This window comes from Siniperca chuatsi, linkage group LG24 (assembly GCF_020085105.1).
Source record: "Siniperca chuatsi isolate FFG_IHB_CAS linkage group LG24, ASM2008510v1, whole genome shotgun sequence".
In the NCBI taxonomy this organism is placed as follows: domain Eukaryota; kingdom Metazoa; phylum Chordata; class Actinopteri; order Centrarchiformes; family Sinipercidae; genus Siniperca; species Siniperca chuatsi.
The window spans coordinates 18,063,863-18,083,888 of record NC_058065.1 but is presented as its reverse complement, the minus strand read 5'-3'; the positions used below and the strand labels follow the sequence as shown (position 1 = coordinate 18,083,888).

Here is a 20,026-nt window from a genome sequence, read left to right as displayed (position 1 = left end):
TCGGCGGTTCAATCCCGGCTTCTGCCAGCCCACATGTTGAAGTGTCCTTGGGACAGACCTGCTTTCCGTGTTTGAATGAATTAGTTTCTTTGATGAGCATTTGGCATCTGCCATCAGTGAATGTGATATGTAGTGTGAAGTGCTTTGAGTAGTTGGAAAGACTAGAAAGGTGCTGTAGAAGTACAGTCCATTTACCTTAATGCATCTGCTCTCTTTCTGTATTTACTTCATTATTGAGGCTGATAACATCTTTGTATCCTCAGACCCCAAACCCAAACCTGACAAACCTGCTGTTAAACCACCAAAGAGTGGAGGAGGTGAGTCTACAAATATTTCAACTCGTTCACTGGTTCTGACTCCTTTATTTACAAAGATGTTAAAGGAAAAGGCTGGTGATATTTTATGTTTTTCTTCTTGTCAACTAATCCCATGTGCAGATCTAAACCAACAATGAATGTATCTTACAAATAAGTACGTGTGTGTATCAAAGCCTGATATATCTTATTCCTCTGTGCCATAGAGCTCCATTGTTGTCAAAAACACAAATCAGTGAACCACACTGTCGCTCTGGGTGACATGTTCCTTCATCACCATGAACACACACACTGTAGTTTATTTTGACTCAGTTCCAGATGCACTGTCCTGCTGCCCCAAATACTCACTAGAGCACCATGTGGAGCAATGCCCCGCTGATAATAGTTCCCAACAAATGCCCTGTTTCCTCCTGTTTGAGTAACGTTTGATTAAAGCCGTGATTAAAAACTACAGTGACCAGTTAAGCCTTTTTTTTTTAAATGAAACTTTCTATTTGTGATCTGTTTTTAAAGATTTACATCTTCAGTAGGAACCAATGGGCTTGGAGCTGAGAGCCACAGACAGTGTAAGGAAGTCAGAGAGTATTGAGAGATTGACTACCATTGTTGGTTTTAGTCTTTTCATTGTTGACAGTAGATAAAATACAAAATAACAGCAGGTGTATCCTTCATGTCGTCCAGGAGCAGAAGTATGGAGAAACTGTTTAGCTTGTAAAACAGTTACTGGTCAAAATGTCCTTGTTTCCTTGTGAAAGTGGTTGTGATGTACTTTTTACTGTTGAATCAAATGTTACTTTTCCTGTTATAAACTTGTGAATTGTATGTGACTGGAATGATTGTTTTTTATCAATTTTGTTGTTCATTTCTTAAAGATGATGGACCTTTAAGCGACTTAGACTTGCTCAAGATTAGTGATGGGGACTACAAGCCTGATGGAGGCCGATCAGGAGGAGGTAAGACATCAATACCACCCTAAACGTTTCTCCATTTTGATTTGGCTTTTAATTTCTCTGCTACCCTATTTATCCTTGTTTTGCTTGTGGTGCCAGCTGTTTGATCAAATTTCACCTAAATACATTAGACTGTGTTCACACTGCAGGCCTCCATGGTTAAATATACATTGTCTGATTTTATTACAGCACCCCCACATCCCAAAATTACATCCCAGTGTACTGATGATATTTCACAGCCCAAGACAATTCACACTTGAGAATTTTGATTATATGGGTTATATAAGTCACTTTAATAAAATCAGGGAGTGAATTTGAGTTGCAGTTGATATACAGCAGGGGTTTTCAAAGTCTGACAGTGTGAGCCCCTTCCTCAAACAAAATCCAGACTCCTCTAAAAAGGTCAGATTTGGCGGAGTAGATGGAGTGTGATATATAATGCAAATTGTGGCAATCGGGCAATAAGGGTTTTAAAGTACCTTCAGTGAGTGTGTCACAGCCACTGCTGCAGCATGGCATGCTACAAATGAATGTACTTTACAAACAGGAAATGATACAAGACTTGCTCTAACACATATCAGTCATCATTACTACTCATTTCAAAAGTAAATCCTTCACATATAGCATGCTGTCACTGAGCAATTTTTCACGATTTACTTTCATATATTTTCACTTTTTACTGCGGGACATCATGAGACTTTTAAGTAGACTTCATTTTGTACTTTAAAGCCCAGCAAACTCTGAACATGGTTAGAACTCATATATTTGTTGTGTCTTGCTGTCCTTCACTACCGCTGCCTCAACCAAGCTGAGTGTCTCAAGAGAATAAAAAATAAATAAAAAATCTAGGTGGTATTTGCATTGTGCCTCCCTCTCCCCCACCCCCTCCCCCAAAACCTCTCTCTCGCTCTGTCTCTCTGTCTCTCTCAAAACCTAACACGGCAGCGGCGGATGGACGCCCACCATTGAATCTGATTCTGTCCAAGGTTTCTGCCTGTTAAAAGGAAGTTTTTTCTTGCCACTGTCGCCAAGTGCTTGCTCATGGTGGGATTTGTTGAGTCTCTGTAAATAATATTATAAAGAGTACGGTCTAGACCTGCTCTATAGGAAAAGCGCAATGAGATAACTTCTGTTATGAATTGGTGCGATATAAATAAAATTGAATTGAATAGAATGTATTTAATGTCATGGAAATGCTTACAAATTCTGATCTGTTTATGTAGGTCACATTGCAAAGGAAGTGAAAATAGATGTAGTATACAATAAAAGAGAGCTGTGTGTAGAGAGTAGGAGGAGTCTTTCAGTGCTCAGGCTGGTTTCACACAGGATTATGTGGTTTCATGGTATGTGCCTTAGTCCTGTAATCCACCAAAATGCTGCTCATAGAAACATCAGATCTGTGTTTTGCAATTCAATTTTATTTATATAGCTCCAATTCATAACAGAGAATTTTAAAATAATAATAATGTAGTGGTGATATTAATAAAATAATAATAATGATAGGAATAGTAATGACAATGACAGTAATCAACTGGATAGTCTTACGGGACTTATTTGGGCAGCCTGATTATAAGGAATTTCAATAGTCCAGCTTAGAAGTAACAAATGCATGGACTAGTTTTTCGTCAATGTTGCGTAGATGAAAGAAGGCAGTCCTTGAAGTTTGTTTCATGTGGGAGTTAAAGGACAAATCCTTATCAAAGATAACTCCGAGGTTCCTTACGGTGCTGCTGGAGGCCAGGGCAATGCCATCTAGAGTAACTATATCTTTAGATAATGTATTTGGGGCCAAGTACAATAACTTCAGTTTTGACATCAGAAAATAGATATAATTGGGCGCAACAACAACAATGAAAGTTTATGTAGTGTTTCCTAATAATATTGCCTAGAGGAAGCATATACAGTTTGTCACACATCATCAAACAAATTTAAATATTAGTCAAAGATAACACAAGTAAACACAAAATGCAGTTTTTAAATGAAGGTTGTTATTATTAAGGGAAAACAAAATCCAAACCTACATGGCCCTGTAATATTACAGCTTAAAAGACGGTGGGACATAGTCTGTTAATAAATACAGATTGATCATATCTAGTAAAGAAGCTCATGAAGTCGTTACTACTGAGGGCTATAGGAATACATGGCTCAATAGAGCTGTGACTCTGTCAGCCTGGCTACAGTGCTGAAAAGAAACCTGGGGTTGTTTTTATTTTCCTCTATTAATGATGAGTAGTAAGCTGCTCTGGCATTACAGAGGGCTTTCCTATACGTTTTAAGACTATCTTGCCAGACTAAACGAGATTCTTCCAGGTTGTTGGAACACCATTTCCTTTCAAGTTTTCTTGATGTTTGCTTTAGTTTGGGGGTTATACAATGAAGCTAACCTTCTTTGTTTTATTATCTTCTCTTTTTTAGAGGGGCGATAGAATCGAGTGTTGTTCGCAGTGAACCTGCAGCACTATCAACTAGATGATCAATTTGGGAGGGACTGAAATTAATATAGGAGTCCTCTGTTATATTGCGACATAACATTGAATTAAATGGAGATTGAATCGCTTCCTTAAATTTAGCTACAGCACTATCAGATAGATAGTGTAGCCTAATGGCTTGTAGTCCAGTAATAAGAGTTGAAAAGTTAAATAAATAATGGTACGATAGTGAAGGATTTTCAACATCCACATGAATATTGAAATCATCTACAATAATTACTTTTATCTGTTTTAAGGACTAAACTTGATAAAAACTTACAGATAAAAATTCAGAATGGAAGGACCAGGAGTGCGGTACACTATAATAAATAGGATTTGGTGTCGTGTTTTCCAGGTCGGGTGTGAAAGACTAAGAACAAGGATTTTGAATGAGTTACAATTTAGTTTAGGTTTAGGGTTGATTAATAGGCTTGAGTCGAAGACGGCTGCAACTCCACCTCCTCGAGGCCAGAAGGTTTATTAGTATTAATATGACTGGGCGGAGTGGATTCATTTAGGCTAACATATTCTTCATGACCCAGCCAGGTACTCCAGATCATGTACAGTATATATCACATTAGTACTGACTATTCAGGGTTCAACACTAACTTTTAAAAGTGGTTGCAGGGTATCAGCTTTTGGTTTCTGAAACTGAAAACATGGTTACCATTTTTAGTCACCTTATATTTTGAGTAATTAAGATACTAAGCAGTTATACGTCAGCTTAATAATGAAAATGTGACAAGAAGGTTTAAAAGTTTTATTACAGTAACCAAACAAAATTCTTTGTAGTTTGTGATTTATCTGATAAACAGAATTTGAATCTTAAGTGTTATCAGTTAAACGTGTCCACCCTTAATTCCTGGTATACAAAATACCTGTATTCATTTATGATGTTGACAGGTTGGTTTCACCCCACAGTCAAACACCTTTATTTGCTTCGCCATTGTCTCTATATCAGATGTGCATGTGAGTAAACTCACCAGCGCACATGCAGTATTGTCTGGTTCTGGTTCCAACTCTTAACAGTCATATTTAAATGTCCCTAATGCAACAAATATTAAAAATTCATTTATTTTGAGGTGCACGTTTTGCTGTTTGCTGTTCCTATTTTTTATTTGTTAAAAAGTGGTTTCCACTAGGGATAGGAATTGAGAGATTTTATTAATGTCATTATCGATTCTGCTTATCGGTCCGATTCTTTATCGATTCCCTTACTCATTCCTGAAAAAAAATTTCCGTGGAGAAAATAAAGTAGGCCTACACTGATTTTCAGTGTCAATACAACTGTTTCATTATCTCTGAGTCTGAACACAGAGTAGTACAATGTTTCCTTCTACTAGATTGACTGACTGCCTTGGGGGGGCATGTGGGCCGCAGAGGTTACAGTTATTAGCTTAAGCCTGTGGCCTTTTACACTGCATAAATTAGCCTAGCAGCTAGCTGACTTTTCCTCTACTCATAGCTTAACAAATTACATATTATTTATCATTTTTGGTTTAAGACACTGCATCTCCCGACAGAACACCACGGTTGAATTTCAGCGTTACGTAACATAACGAGTTGCCGTCAACTAGAGTCGTTTACTTCAGCTGTCTCCACTCTGCTGCGTCTGTGTGCTCAGCCCCACCCTCGGTGAAACACAGGGAGACAGAGGAGAGAAACTAGTGCGACCGGTATGCCGGCATCGATAAAAGGAATTGATAAGCTCTGAGGCATACTATTCCGAACCGGTTCTGAACTGGAACCAGTTCTCGATTTCCATCCCTGGTTGCCACTGATGGCAACCAAAGGCCAAGAATTGGTTAGCAATTTCTCAAAATGGTTGCCAGTGGCAACTGTTACTATTGAGCCCTGCTATTCTCCTACCATAGTGTTTTAAAATTTTGGTTTATAGTTTTTGAAACTTTCAAATTCAGTGTTTAGGTTTTAGATTTGTCAGAGTTGCATTATTATTCTCTCTCTCTATTATTTTCTCTGAGACGACGATTCAAAACAGTCTGTTTCCATTGTACATTTAAAGGAATCATGATACTAAGACACAGACGCTGCTTGTTGTTTTGGAAGATCTTGTCTTTGTGTCTATACTGTTGTTTAGTCAGAGCATGGAAGTAATTAGTTGTTCTTCTACCAAAGAAAGAAAGAGGAATAAAACCCCACAGGCCTTTCAGTGAAATTAGAGCCACATGGTTGGTTTTCAGATCTGATTCTGCATGATCGTATACATGACGGAGCAGCTACAGTAACCTGTTATTAACTGCGGCTTACTGAACACCGAACCTCTCAGCTGGAGTTTTACTCATGACGAATCAACTTGTATAAGAGGATGCACAGTGACGAATACTGCTCTGTTGTGTCTGTTTCTATTTAAAGAGCCAATGCAAAACAGTAATAACCAGATTTTCACTAGTGCCTCCCCTCAGGAAAAAACTGAAAAAAACCCTTTTCTCCTTTGTCTTTTGAATCCAGGCAGTGCAGTGGACCCTGGCTATGATCCTCAGGGTACGTTTCTATTCTTTATTCTACTGTACCATAAAACTCTTTGTTATTAATTTTAGTTAACAAGAGCACAAAGGCACTGACAGCCACCCCAGAATGACACTGCTCCTGCCTTGGGTTCCCAGAGCGTCTGTACAGAGTCTATTGACTGACTGTCTTGCGAAGTGCACATCCTGCGTTTTGTGATCACAACAAACCAATAATGGCCGCAGAACTGATCTATGGCAGTGCTTCACTTTCTCCATCTGGTGTTCATTCATTCTAACAAAACACCAGCCAGCAGAAGCAATATTTCTCATATTTACTTACTCGTCACTTACTTTGACAAGGCAGAGTGGTGAATGCCTCCTCATATTGTGGCCACAGTGTAGAAATTGGAGAATCTGATTACCACACTGAAAAGGAAATTAGCTATTCTTGTTCACTTTTGTGTACTTTAGGGTACGCCACTCATTTTACATGTCAAAGTAACTTTACTAGTCATGAGGAGAACCACTCACCCTGTGAAAACAGTTGTATAATGTCTAACTTTTGTGATCCTCTGCCTTTTTCTCTAGTGCCATCATCAGGTCACAATTTTAACGTGTCCAATATTATACCTGCAAAACGAATAACATTCAACCCCAACATTATACTAGCTAAACATCAACATGTTAACATGGTCATCATGTGCATGTTAGCATTAACATTTAGTACAAAGCAAGAAAGGTTCCTGGGCCGGCCTCGAACCAAGATCTAACAAAAAGATTTATGGTTTGCATCATGGGAAATGTAGGATCCAGTGTTTTTGGAGCTTGTAACCCTTTAATCATGTGTACTGTATGTGCAATTCTCCAGACAGCAAGTCATTGGAACTCAATACAGATACATATTGATTATTGGAACAAAACTGAGTCTGTACAGTATAAATCTCGTTTTAGTAGTAGCTATTTTTTATAATTTAATAAAATATCTTACCATCATAAACATTGTAGATTGATTTGTATTCTGTTTTCCTCACAGGTGGTGCTGATCAACCTCAAGGTAAATCTATCTCTAATCTTGTTTTGTGCTCTTCTGGATGTACTTCCTCTCTCTCTGTCCCTGTCAGTGAGGGCATCGTTACGTCTCCCTGCAGAACCGATCTGTCTTTGAGCTCATGTTGGAATTCCTGTTTCTAGAGGAAGTAGGGTTCACTGCTTCTGTTTCGTTGCTGATCCAACAGTTGTTTGTGTTGGTGTTTAATGTATTCCACATGCTGCCGCTGCATATTGGTTTGACGTTATGCTTGGGGCTTTGAAAGGTGCTCATTACTTTGTCTATTTGTTAGAATCTATTTGTATCATCTTGATAGAGTAATTGTCAGCCATGTAAGACTTTAGATATTTGATCAGTTGCATTTAGTTTCATTTCACCAGACAAAACGGGTGTCTTTGAGGATTAATTGACGGTTTGCTTGGTTTCATACTGGTATATTCTTCATATTGGTACCCCTGGTCTGGTTTCTTTGGCTAAAACCCTGCTACGATTGTGTGTCGTTGCAGATCCAGACCTTCTGTGGGGCCAAATCCTGAAGATGCTAAATGCTAACATTCCAGAGGAATTCTATATGTGGATGTCCAACTTAAAGCATACTTTGGCATCACTGTTAGAGAGGGCAATGGACCTGCTGCAAGCTATGCCATGAGCCATCAGTCCATTTATGTTCTGATTGGCTCTCAGGTCTTACACATTTGGCGTCTGATGGACTACATAGTAGGGTGTTTGAAAAGTCGAGAATCAGAGAGGAATCGTGTTTTCCTAGATGAAAGCAAGATTGTGGTCATTGGGATACTTTTTTTTCTATCTGTCTTGCAGTTTCGTTTAAGTAATTTTGATTGGTTTTGTTGCAGAGTAGTTCTGTACCTAACATTCTGGATTCAGTGTGCTCTGGAGTGCTCCCCTGGGTGCACCACCCTGACAATGAGCATATGAGGTTAAAACTAGCAGCGCTGCAAGAGATAATGTAGTGCTGACTTTATCCCTGTGATTCCAGACTTACCAGACACCCTGTATTTGGGTGTGTACATACATTCCTTTTTCTTTCACTCTCCACCCAGCTCTCCTGTTCGTGAACTGCCATGACTTATTGATGTGTTGTTAGTTTACAGCGTTAATGTTGCTAATGTTGTTGTGAAATGATGTTCCCTTTCTTTTAATGTGTGGAACAGAATGCACCACAAATGTATGAGTGGGTCAGGTACTTTTCTGAAAATAGAATGATATTTCATAGATCATTGTTGGCCTAGTATTTTATTTAGCACTAAATAAGCTCATATGACAGAGCGCTGTGACTCTGGATAATATGAAAGATCTGCTCAGTTAAAGTTCATGTGTAGGAGTTTTCATGGAGTTGTACTTAAAGACTCCAAAACAAATATATTTTAGTAACCTTGCTTTATTTGCAGAAAGTAACATTGTGTTTGTATCTGTGGAAAGCAAAGTTTGTGTCTATGAGTGCTTTGTTGCTGTCTTCACTTCATGTCAGGACACTCCTGGTTGCTGCCTGTGGACTCACTGTCAGTCCAACACCTTGGATCCTCCTCAGTCAGCAGCAGTGTGCATACATTCTTAACATAGCCAGCATTCAAAGCACTCTGCTGACACATCCACCATGTAGAGGTGTAGACCTCCAAGAAGGGTTTTCTTGTCATTTAAAATCATCTCATTGTCTTACTAAACTTAACTTTATTAGATATTTGATCAGATGATGTTTTTTCCTTATGGCACTTTTTAGCTTGTGAGTAGTTCTCTGTGTACTCCTTGGTAACTGGCAGCGTATTTATGTTTGGTGGGTTCTTTGTAGTTAAAACTTTTCTTACGTTTGCCTTGAGTCTTTATGGAATTTGTAAAATTGCTGCAATGATTGCAATGTAAGAAAGTTATGCTACATGCAGTGCATAATGAATAAAACAAACCTGTGGAATGGTCAGCGTTCAGTTCACAATGTGCTTGATTTATGATCCATGCAAGGCTGGACAACCAACTGAGCATAGTGGGTTTATTGGGCAACCGACTCAGGTCCAGAGACCCTCAAGGGCGCGAGAGCGAATAAGGTTCTACAGCCGATAGCGTTGCTTTTATATAGGCTAGCAGTTTCCAACAACTGTCTGATGTGTAGATTTCCCTGTGGACTGATGATTTTACCTGCGACTGCCAACAATTTGCCCACATTCGACTGCTAATTTCAGAGCCTGACAATGGCACTCTCCTCTATCCATTCATACGCAGATGTGTGTTGAAAACCAGTTCACATACAGACAGAAAACCCTAACAATTTCATGCTGTGTGAAACTTCTGTTTTCATTAGAAGCTGGCCCACAACACAAAGTACCACTGAAATTCCAATTGATGGCATTTCTGTGTAGCCTCACTTATCCTGACAATTATGTGGTGGCCTGTAGATGAAGAGAGTGAAAACTGAGCGAAAACGTCTGAGTGTTCAAAGGGTTAATAAATGTGTGTGTGTGTGTGTGTGTGTGTGATCACATTGTTACAAACAGTAGACAGAATAGGAGTCACCCCCATGATTCAAATAGAAGCAGACATTTTAGGTGTTCTGCGTGTGTGTGTGTGGGGGGGGAAACACTGTCCACGTGCTGCTCAGCATTTTCCAGCAGTGAGTCATGCTGTAGGCCGGCATCCTGTGCTGCACCATCACAAGACACACCTCTCCCTCGTGACTCACTGTGGTCTTAAAGTCATGCCAGTCAACAGAAGAGCCAGTCTCTGGGTTCATTATCTCTTTGTGTGTGTGTGTGTGTGTGTGTGTGTGTGTGTGTGTGTGTGCGTGCGTGCTGCCTCTGTGCCCCACCCTGCCCTGGAGCTTGGGCGTGCTCACTCTTCGCCTGTAATCCGGCTTTCTGGATCCGTTCTGTCTTTGATTCACTGTGTTAGTTTTACCACTGACGATTCTCCCCGACACTTTGTCTTTGTGTTGCTTATGTTCTGTGTTTTGCTGTGCTACAGTGTGTTCTGGGAACTTCTTGCCAGTGCAAGTATTCTGGCTGTCATCAAAAGTTATTGACCGCCACCTTGTGGAAAACTGAGGTTATGGCAGTTCATAGTTTAGGAACCGTGGCCCTTGTTTATCAACTTTCAACAACTATATATCGAAGAATTACATTAAAGAATGCTATTAAGATCACCTGTAGGAGAGAAAAGGTTCTTTCCTAAAAGTGAGGAATAAGAAATGTATCAAGCGACTAAATCAGGAGGAAGCGCTGAAGCGATCACATGACTAATGACATGTATGTTCAGAGCCGGTTAGACACAAGGAGTGTTCTGAAAAAGCATATATGATTACACTATAAAAATCTATGAATAAATATATGAATAAGTATGAAGTTATAGAAAATTAGCTGAAATGGAAGCAAAAAGAAAAAGGATATTCTGCTGCTGGTAGAGGATGTACATCACAGAAAACATGTAATAACGGACAACGAAGATGCATGGAAAGTGCAAACAAAATCAATGCCAGCTTCATTCTTGTTGTTGTTTGCACTCGTGATTACAAAACAACAAAAACAGCGTTATAAAGTCCAATCAAATGTGTGTTTGGAGATTAAAAAGAAGCCCATGAGAGAGCAGCAGCTGCTGCTGCCTAACTACATAATACTACCTTCAGTAATAAACACATTGCTTCAGATAACACGATAAATACAGGCCAAGAAAAGACTGATAGTTCAAGCTGAACTGTAAACATACACAGACTTTGAGTTTCCTATATGAAAGTGCAGTCTGCTGTAACAGCCCGGTGTGTGTACTGGGTTTTTCTTTGTCCTGCAGAAGCTGGACCTGGACAGATTGCAGGAATTGTCAGCGCCATAGGAGTCGCTCTGATGGGAGCAGCATCCAGTTACTTTGCTTACCAGAAGAAAAAGCTCTGCTTCAAGCTGCAGGGAGGTCCGTATGTTTTTCTTACTATCAAAACGGGATGTTTTTAGAATGCCATGTATATAGACAATATATCTATCAGTAGAATCACAAATATAAGGAAGTATAATAGTGTTATCACAGCAGGCGTTGTCACACTGATCAAATGTTCTTTATTTAGGTGCAGATCCAGAGAGTGGTAAAGGCCAACATGGTACTCAGTCCGATCCTCAAGGTAGGTTTCTTTTTTCATTTAAGTGAAATGAAAAATCTTCAGGATACTTAGTGTAAACAAGTGTTTTTGCTTACATTACTAAGAGTTCGGGCTAGACCTGCTCTACAGGAAAAGCGCAATGAGATAACTTCTGTTGTGAATTGGCACTGTATAAATAAAATTGAATTGAACAGATGAAATGAAAGTAAAAACCAACATGTGGTGTTAGTAAGGCGTCGTTCCACCACGAGCCTCCAGAACAGTTTCAGCGTGTGGAGCTGAAACGGCATTCGTATAAATGATTTTCCCTCATTCGGTGTTTTGATGGTGGAGAGCGCTGTTTAACATGTTACATCAAAATCTCCCATAGGTGTTGAGTTGGGTTGAGAACTGGTGACTGTGAAGGCCATAGCATATGATTCACATCATGTTCATACTCATCCAACCATTCAATGAGGCCTCATGACCTGTGGGTGCCCTTTGAACCCCCCCTCGTTCAAAGTCAGATGTTTTCCTCCTGTCGTCTTGATCAAAATTGAGGTCAACCAGGCCTGCTCAGCATTTGGAAACGTGCCACAGAGCATGGAAGGATGCTGATTGCTTGACTGGATCTCACAGTACACCTGTAGAGAAGCATCCACACATTTACTCTGGTTTTTCACCCTGCGTTGCCAACCAGACGTATCTACATCATTTTATTATTAAGTAAAAAGTAGTAACACCGCAAATAAAGTGAGAATAGTTCATGACAAGTAAAAGTCCTGCATTTAAAATCAGACTTAGATTAAAGTACAGAATGATTAGCAGCTAAATGTACTCAAGGTGTCATAAGTACTGGTACTCATTACTGATGCACTGACGTGTAAGCCGTATTCTGTTGTTGTAGCTGGTGGAGTTAGAGATTATTTGAACTACTTAATATACTGTTGGCTAGTTTAATCCATTGCAATGCATCATGTTTAAACTCTCAAACCCAAATCTGTGTGTAGCCTGAATAAAACAAGTGGTCAACAGCAGTCTCTCTGCACAGACTTGGGTTTGGGGTTTAGTTACTCTTTAATCCCGTCAGACTATTTGCATTCATTGTTCTGCTCTTTGAAATTTCAGTTTTCAGCAACCTGCTCAGGACATCCTAGACACCTTGTGCACACGCCCAAGACAAGTCAGTGGCCTCTGCTACAAAACTCTGCTTCATTCAACTTTCACTCAACTGTCATTTGTCATCTCTGGTCTGTCTGCAGCCTGTTAGTTTAAACCATAAAAATACGACTTAAGCCTAACTTGAAAACCATAAACTGAAAGTACAGTTAGTTGTGTATATTTTTTTTTTTTCCGTTGACTTTTAACAAAACTTAAATCCTAGGTGTCAGTGGAGTTGCTTGGATAACTTCAGTGATGATTTCAACAGATAGTGGTTTTGCACAGAGCTTTATGTTTACGTGCTTTGGCTGTGTTTAACTACTGTACACATGAATACATTGTTTTGTTTTCCTTTCCTTGTCTTTTAAACCTAACTCTTACACTATAGTAACTGCAAATACGTGTGATTAGTTGAACAGAGTTGCTACATGGGTGGGGTTTACTGCATCGTACAAGTCAAATAAAACGTGTGATGTTCTAAACTAAAACCTTCTGAGCGCTGATGTAGCAGACCCCACCCAGCTGGCATCTAAGAAGAATCGAACAAACCTAAGGTATTATCATCTGTTTGGCTTAAAATGGATGGAAAGTATTTTCTTTAGCACCTTAAATCCTAAAGGGTTTGTTCACCCAAACCACAAAGAAAACCCCCCAGAAAAATCTGTGGTGTCTGGCCTTTGTTTTATTTGCTTGTTTTATCAGGTGTAGCGATATCGGCCTTCACCACCTTTCTTTCTTTTTCTTTTTGTTTGTTTTTGTGAACCAACCCTTTTATGCACACCTCAGTCTGCCTAAACCATTTACCATAAATTCTCAAATAAAAGCAGGTATTCAAATAAAGACATGGGGTGTGGCCAGCACGAACACATAAAGGCTGGTTGCTAATTAAGGCCGGTAAAAAACATTGAGCAAAGGTGGGATCACCTGTACCATAGTGGCTCACATATTAAATTCAGCATAATGTGCATTTCCACTCTACCACTAATTCCATCAGTACAACAGTCATGTCATACTCGCCACTCTGCTGCTGTGTTTCTCTACTCACAAATGCTGTTTCCATTCACTAATTAACTCTGCTTTGCTGTTTCTTTTACCGCTGTTAAGCTACCATCAGTGAAACTCAAGACTTCCTGCAGATGTTTCAAACTAAAAGCTCTGCCAGGAACAGGGGGCCTTTGCCCTTTGAGCTACTGGGAGGCTTTTAATGTGAATATCTGTGTGTCAGGAAGTGTTGAGTTTCATTGACAGTAGCTTAACAGCACTTTTAAAAATGCAAGCAACTGGAACTGATTAGTGAATGAAAACATTAATTCGATTAGAGAAGAGAAGCTCAGACAGGAAAGCGGTGAGTATGACATGACTCTGTACTGATTGAGTTAGTGCTGTGGAAATGTACATGATACTGAATTTATCCAGAAAACCTGTAAACACAGAGGGAGTGTTGCGTTTGCATCAACACAAAACAACATCAACAGCAAATTAATGACTAAAACATAGTAAGTTGAGGTAAATAAAGGTTCCGGCAGCTATCGGAGAATTTACCGTTATCCTAACTACAGCATAACTCAAGGATGTTTCAGGTTGTTGTATTGACATATAAATGTAACTGGATCTAAATCCAGCAGAAGGAGCTTTTAACATAAAATGCCGATTGTGATGTGAGCAGATGGGGGGGGGACACAAAGCAGACACATGTATACATCCAATTCATGTACACAATTGAGTGACACGTCATTGTAAGAGAGATTGCTTAGGATCTGTTGTATCACATGTAGATGTAACACACAGTATAAGCATCAGCTTTTTGTTTGTTGTCATGTTGGGGATTGATCCTTCGCTTGTGCACTGCAAAATACATTTGTCTGTAATTTGATCCCTTAAAATCTTATTTTCTTAAAACTCACCAATCGATATTTTATACTAACAATGAATCCAATGTGTACTGTAAAACGTGCTGCTTGTGCACCCACAGATAATTCGCCTTGTTTAGCTCATTATTTTGGTTTTACGGCCCACAAACTAGCTGGTGAACACAGTGGAGCATTTAGCAGCTAAAGAGCCAGATATTTTTCTCAGGAGTTGCTAGAGACCAAAACCAAACTAGAAGAATACTAAATACTATATTCATCAGGTGGACACAAACACAATTCCAATTGGTTGCTAATGTTGCTCTGTGTCTGCTGGATATGTAAATAGGCAACTGTTGCTAACATCTTTGCCATAACAACTTTTATAAGGTTAAATGTGTTTGTCCACCGCCCCTAGTGATCAAAAACAATTAATGCAAGGGAAACATAAAACAAGAAAACTTGTTTCTAGAAAATTCTTTAAACAAGATGATGTTTGTTGGAAACAAGTTGACATATTTTTACTGCAGTGACATATTTTGACTTTTTTGGAATCAAATCATTGACAGAAGTGACCTGATAAGATGGAGATCTTTTTGCAGTCTGTGTATTTGATCAGCTTTATTACTCAGCTTTGATGCTCTTTTTGCTTGCCTTAGCAGAGCAGCAGCCATGAAACACGGGCAACTCTGAGGGAATGCTGATGAACTTGTGTCCACAATTATGATCATCAACAAGTTCTCTGCTTTGTTATTCATGTTGATTCCCTCAGACTCGCCCATGTGTCATCACTTAAAGTATCATAAAATCTGTTTTTGCATTTATTTATTGCATCAGGGGATTGTGGTTGTTATGATGCTAAAATGAGTTGCACCCTTGTGAGCTGTAAATACTAATGTGTATAGATGCCTGCTGACCTTTGCTTTAGGCTTGATGCTGCAGTGTGCTTTGAGTATTTCAGTATCAACAATCATGATCGCAATCTGAGACTTTTGGATTCAAACTAAGTCTCGGTTTTACAAGCATAAATTTAAGCCAGGTATATTACATCTGATGATTAGATCAGTTATACTTTTGTGAGTGGATTTAAAGTGTGTGTACATGTTTTCAATAAAGTGGCGTTGTACAGTTTATCTGTGTTTTTTCATTTTGTCATCACCTGCTTTATAATTTCAGTTGAGTTAAGTTCATTCTTGACCTTGAGATCATTAAGTATGAAAATAATCTCAACTCAAGGTCCACTTTTATAAATATAAAATGACAACGTTGTGATTTTTCTGACCAGTGTTGTGATTTAAATAGTAATTATTTTCTATAAATTAAACTCCAGACCTGTAGTTATGGTCTACATAGTTTTATATGTTTGTGCAAAGCATAACCACAAATGTATCTTGTTTCTACATAGAAACAAAACACAAAATAATGCAGGTCTTTTCAGTCCTAGCAGGGTTCAAACCAGTTAAAATCAACTTCTAAGTATACTTGATTTATTTTCTATCGAAAATTTCACATTTATTAAGCTATTACATTAGTAGTATGCTTAATATTACTAACTAATATGCAAATATAATCATGACATCTAGTAGTGGCATTATAAATAGCTTCTGTTTTATGTACCTCTGACAGTTTTCGATGTTGACTGATGACCCCTAAAGGAGGTCTCAATTCAAAACTATTTTAGAGTGATAAGGTTAAAACCATCATGTGCTTAATCGTTAAGCAGGAGATTCCTACATCTCTGTCCACCAGCTGCCGGTCATTTACACTTGGCAGCTTCTGCGCTACAGTGCTAGCTACCCATCTGAAATTGACTTGAGACCACATAGATCATTTAAGACCCTCCGATCTGTTAGCGTCTACTGTCTATTGTTTCAAACATCAAAGTAACAGTGAAGAGTGACGGGTTAGCAAACTGTCACTACAGTTGCTGCTGCGAAGCTAACAGCCAGAGAGGACGAGACGGTTTCCCAGAGCAGCACAGCAGCTCCAGACAGCGATACTCACAACTCTCCTGCTACTGTAGCTAACATCACAACAGCAGCACATCTTGGCAAAGTAAGCTGAATGTCCGCGGGCAAGTCATTTAATGTTACCTGACACACAAATCATGGCATGAGATTTCGTTTTGATGCATATTGCACATTTTCTGTTAATCCAATAAATCTCATTTCACTACTGAAATATTACTGTGTCCTTCAGTTATTTGATAGATCAAAATGAAATTGCTGATCAAAACACCCAAATATTTATAAATGAAAATCATGGAAATTGTCAGGGGTTCCTAAACTTTTGCATACAAGTGTATATGTTTACAATCTATCTATAATACTGTCATTCTGATTTTCCATACTGTAATTTTGCTATTGCTATTTCAGTCTACTTGTACACTCAGCATCTATTACATGTCTGAGGGATCCCTCAACTGTTGCTCTTCCTTTTCAAGTTTGTCACATACTCAACATATCTCTTCATTGTGCAGTGAAATGCTTTGTTGCCCCCTCCGGTACTGTGCTTCACATAAATAACGAACATGCCCTGACATTTTGACAGCAGCTAACGTTGTTGCCTGCGCAAAGAGCAGCTGCGCACATGGCCCTTGGATCTGAGTGTGGGTTGCCAGGTTGTGGTGACAGATGGGTTGAAATTGTATGTCGTGTAGCCAGGTGAAGTTTGAATAAGACTGGACACAAAACTATATTCAGGGATCTTTAGTTCTCGACTACTCAAAAATGGGAGAATAGTATTAAATTTAGTTGGAATGTTCAAGTTGTTTTAGATTTAACAAAGATGTTTCTATACAATCAAATTTACAACTTCAAGTGCCACTTTAAGTCTCACTTCAAATATAGCCTAACTCACTATTAAAACCTCCAAAAGATTTCCCAAATCTTGGTTTCTAATGTACCTATACAAAGTACATCAACCCATCTGATAAACGGACTTGAATCCTAGGCTAACTAAAAGTGCCTAAAACGGTAGTCAGTAAGTCAGTTTGGTGCGTAAACAACTGTAGAAGAAGCTCTTCATTAATATAAAGTAAAAGAAAACAAAACAAAACCACATACAGTCATTTCCAATACAACATGAAACATTTGGCACATTAATATCCACTGAAATGGTGCATTATATCTCACTATACTATTCTGTCTCTGTGCTAACCTAAGTGTATGTGTGGCGGCCGGTCATCAACCCCATACTGCACTGCACAACGAAAATGAACATTACTTTCGGTACCATGCACACGCATGAAATGTTCTCCAGCATGAATGATAACAAGACATAGACATAGACTCCCTGCCTTCTAGCAACCAGCCTGACTCCCTGCCTACTAGCCCTTTATCAGTCAAGCTTGGTTACCTGAGCCTGAAATCTGCCAGTCCCAAACCGGTCCCTGTTCCGAACCCATACCTAGGCACCTGCCTGGCTCTCGGTGGTCCTGGCAGTTATCAGACTGCAGCCCGGCCTGCCAGCCAGCAGCCTGCACCTCAGCCTGCTGGTACCCAGTTCATATCCCTGCATACTTACCTCCTGCGTGCTAGTCTCCACTTAGCATCTCAGCCTGCAAGCCAGGGGGCACCTCAGTCTGTTGCTGTCTTGGCGCCCTCTGGGAAACCCCCAGGAGGAAGCGTGGCACCCAGCTGCTCGCCAGCACCGCTGCCCAGCTGCTCGCCTGCTCCGCTGCCCAGCTGCTCGCCTGTGCCGCTGCCCAGCTGCTCGCCTGCTCCGTTGCCCCGGTGGCCTCCAGTTCCTGTGCCGCGGCGGCCTCCAGTCCTTGCTGCGATCCAGCAGCAGGGACTGGAGACTGGAGTGACGCCTTATAATTTGAGGGTTTTTCATTTCCTGTTTTATTTTGTAGTATTCTCCTTCCCTTGTGTGTCTTGTGGTTTTACTTCCTGTCTTTGTTTGTTTTCCCTCCAGTTTTGATTATTGGCTCTTCCTTGATTGTTTGCACCTCTGTCTTGTTGTCACACCTCCCCTAGGGTATTTAGTCTGGGTCTCTTTCTTTGTTCAGTGTCGGATCATTGTTGTGTGTGTGTGTGAGTGTGAGTGTGAGTGTGAGTGTGAGTGTGAGTGTGAGTGTGAGTGTGAGTGTGAGTGTGAGTGTGTGTGTGTGTGTGTGTGTGTGTGTGTGTGTGTGTGTGCGTGAGAGAGAGTCAGTCAGTCAGTCAGTTCTGCCTCGTCCCCGTGCCCAGTTCCCCGGCGTTCTTACTGTGAGTGTCTTCTTTGTCTCCCTTGGACCGTTTCTGGATTCTGGACTTTGAACTTTGCTTGCTCCCTATTGGATTTGTTTAGCCTCTTTGGACTCTCTTCCTTGTTTTCACCACTGCCAGCCAGTAACCCATATTCTTGTGCCTGGACCTGTAGCTGCCTAATTGCCTGTTACCTGTTTGTTGCCCGTCAGCCTACTAGTCTGTCCGCCTGTACCTGTCTGTAAACCACATCACCCCAATAAACACTGTAGCCATCCGGCTACTTCACCCTCATATGGCTTCCTGGTCATCTGCATTTGGGTCCACATACCACACCACATACGACAGAATGATCTGACCAATCATGGACCCAGCAGCAGACCTTTCCAAGGAAGCGGACCAAGTGGTCCGTGACTTGATGTGCCTAAAGGATATATGGGGGAAAATAAGCGACGAGTCCCACAGAGAGGCAATTAGATGTCGGATAGAAACAAAACTTTCCACATTGCCTGTGCTGAGGGAGGGCTCACAGACTGTCCAGCCCCGGGTCGTCTGCCCGGGGTCCCTAGCTCCCCACATGTCCAGCCCCCAGGCCATCCACCCCATCCGCCACTTGGCCCTTGAACAGGACATACAGTTGCATGTCATCCGTGTAGCAATGAAAATCAATATTACTGTATGTATACGCATGATTTGCCACAAAATGGAGGAGCACAAGAGGAGGAGGCATCTCCAAGCTTCTTACATTGTCTTTTTAAAATCCTTAAGTCTTCATTTAACCATGGCAGAGAAAAGGGTTTCAGCTTTTTACATCTAAATGGAGCTACAGAATCTAGAATGTTTCTGCAAGAGCTGTTAAAAACACTGACAAGCTCCTCTACAGAAAGGCCATGTTGTTCAGTGGTATTAAAAATGTATTTGAGGCAGTAAAACCTTGACAGAAGCGAGGAACAGACAGTGAATTTAGGGGGCGAGAGTGAATCATTGTGGTGGGTTTGGGGTCAGGAGAAAGGAGTGGAACCTGGAAGAGCAGTGCGTTGTGATCAGAGACGTCAGAATCATTCAATTTCACATGTTCCACACAGAAACCATGGGAGAGCACCGGGTCAAGTGTGTGCTTCAAATATTGAGTCAAATTAAAAGAATCTAAAAGTTTGATAAAATCAGAAGTAAACGAGGAGGAAGAAGGGCAACAAACATATTGTAGAATAATGACTGATGAAAGGTCTGAAAATTCCTGAATAAAACCGGAGGTAAGTTTAGGGGGTTGGTAGATAGAGGCACATAAAATGGGCAGTTTGTTCTTTAAAATAAAAGTAAGACTCTCAAAGGGAGAAGCAGCACCGGCAGGACCTGCACAATTAATGCCGGCTGTCTCAAATACATAAAGTAAAGATGATTCTTTAAGGGAAAGTTAGAGCAAAACCTGGATTCTATTAGCATTCAGTTTGGTACGATGGAATGATTATTTACTGAACCACCGACTGTGGAAAGTGAAAGTTAGAACACTG

General features: G+C 40.2%; 1 protein-coding gene across 43 annotated transcripts in view; it reads left to right on the top strand.

The window, feature by feature from the left end:
* The window catches only part of cd99 (CD99 molecule), a 76,883-nt gene extending 61,427 nt beyond the window's left edge, over window positions 1-15,456 (top strand). For 39 of the 43 annotated variants that reach the window (XM_044187958.1, XM_044187965.1, XM_044187963.1 and 36 more), the window contains 7 exons: window positions 264-317; window positions 1,187-1,267; window positions 6,202-6,234; window positions 7,234-7,254; window positions 11,038-11,154; window positions 11,306-11,359; window positions 12,446-15,456. In XM_044187958.1, coding sequence (XP_044043893.1) covers window positions 264-317; window positions 1,187-1,267; window positions 6,202-6,234; window positions 7,234-7,254; window positions 11,038-11,154; window positions 11,306-11,359; window positions 12,446-12,474 — 389 coding nt within the window. In that variant the 3' untranslated portion in view covers window positions 12,475-15,456. Of the gene's footprint in view, window positions 1-263; window positions 318-1,186; window positions 1,268-6,201; window positions 6,235-7,233; window positions 7,255-7,754; window positions 9,182-11,037; window positions 11,155-11,305; window positions 11,360-12,445 lie in introns of those variants that run through there. The other 4 variants (XM_044187987.1, XM_044187959.1, XM_044187960.1 and 1 more) reach the window with 4 other exon arrangements.
* Window positions 15,457-20,026: the final 4,570 nt, after the last annotated feature.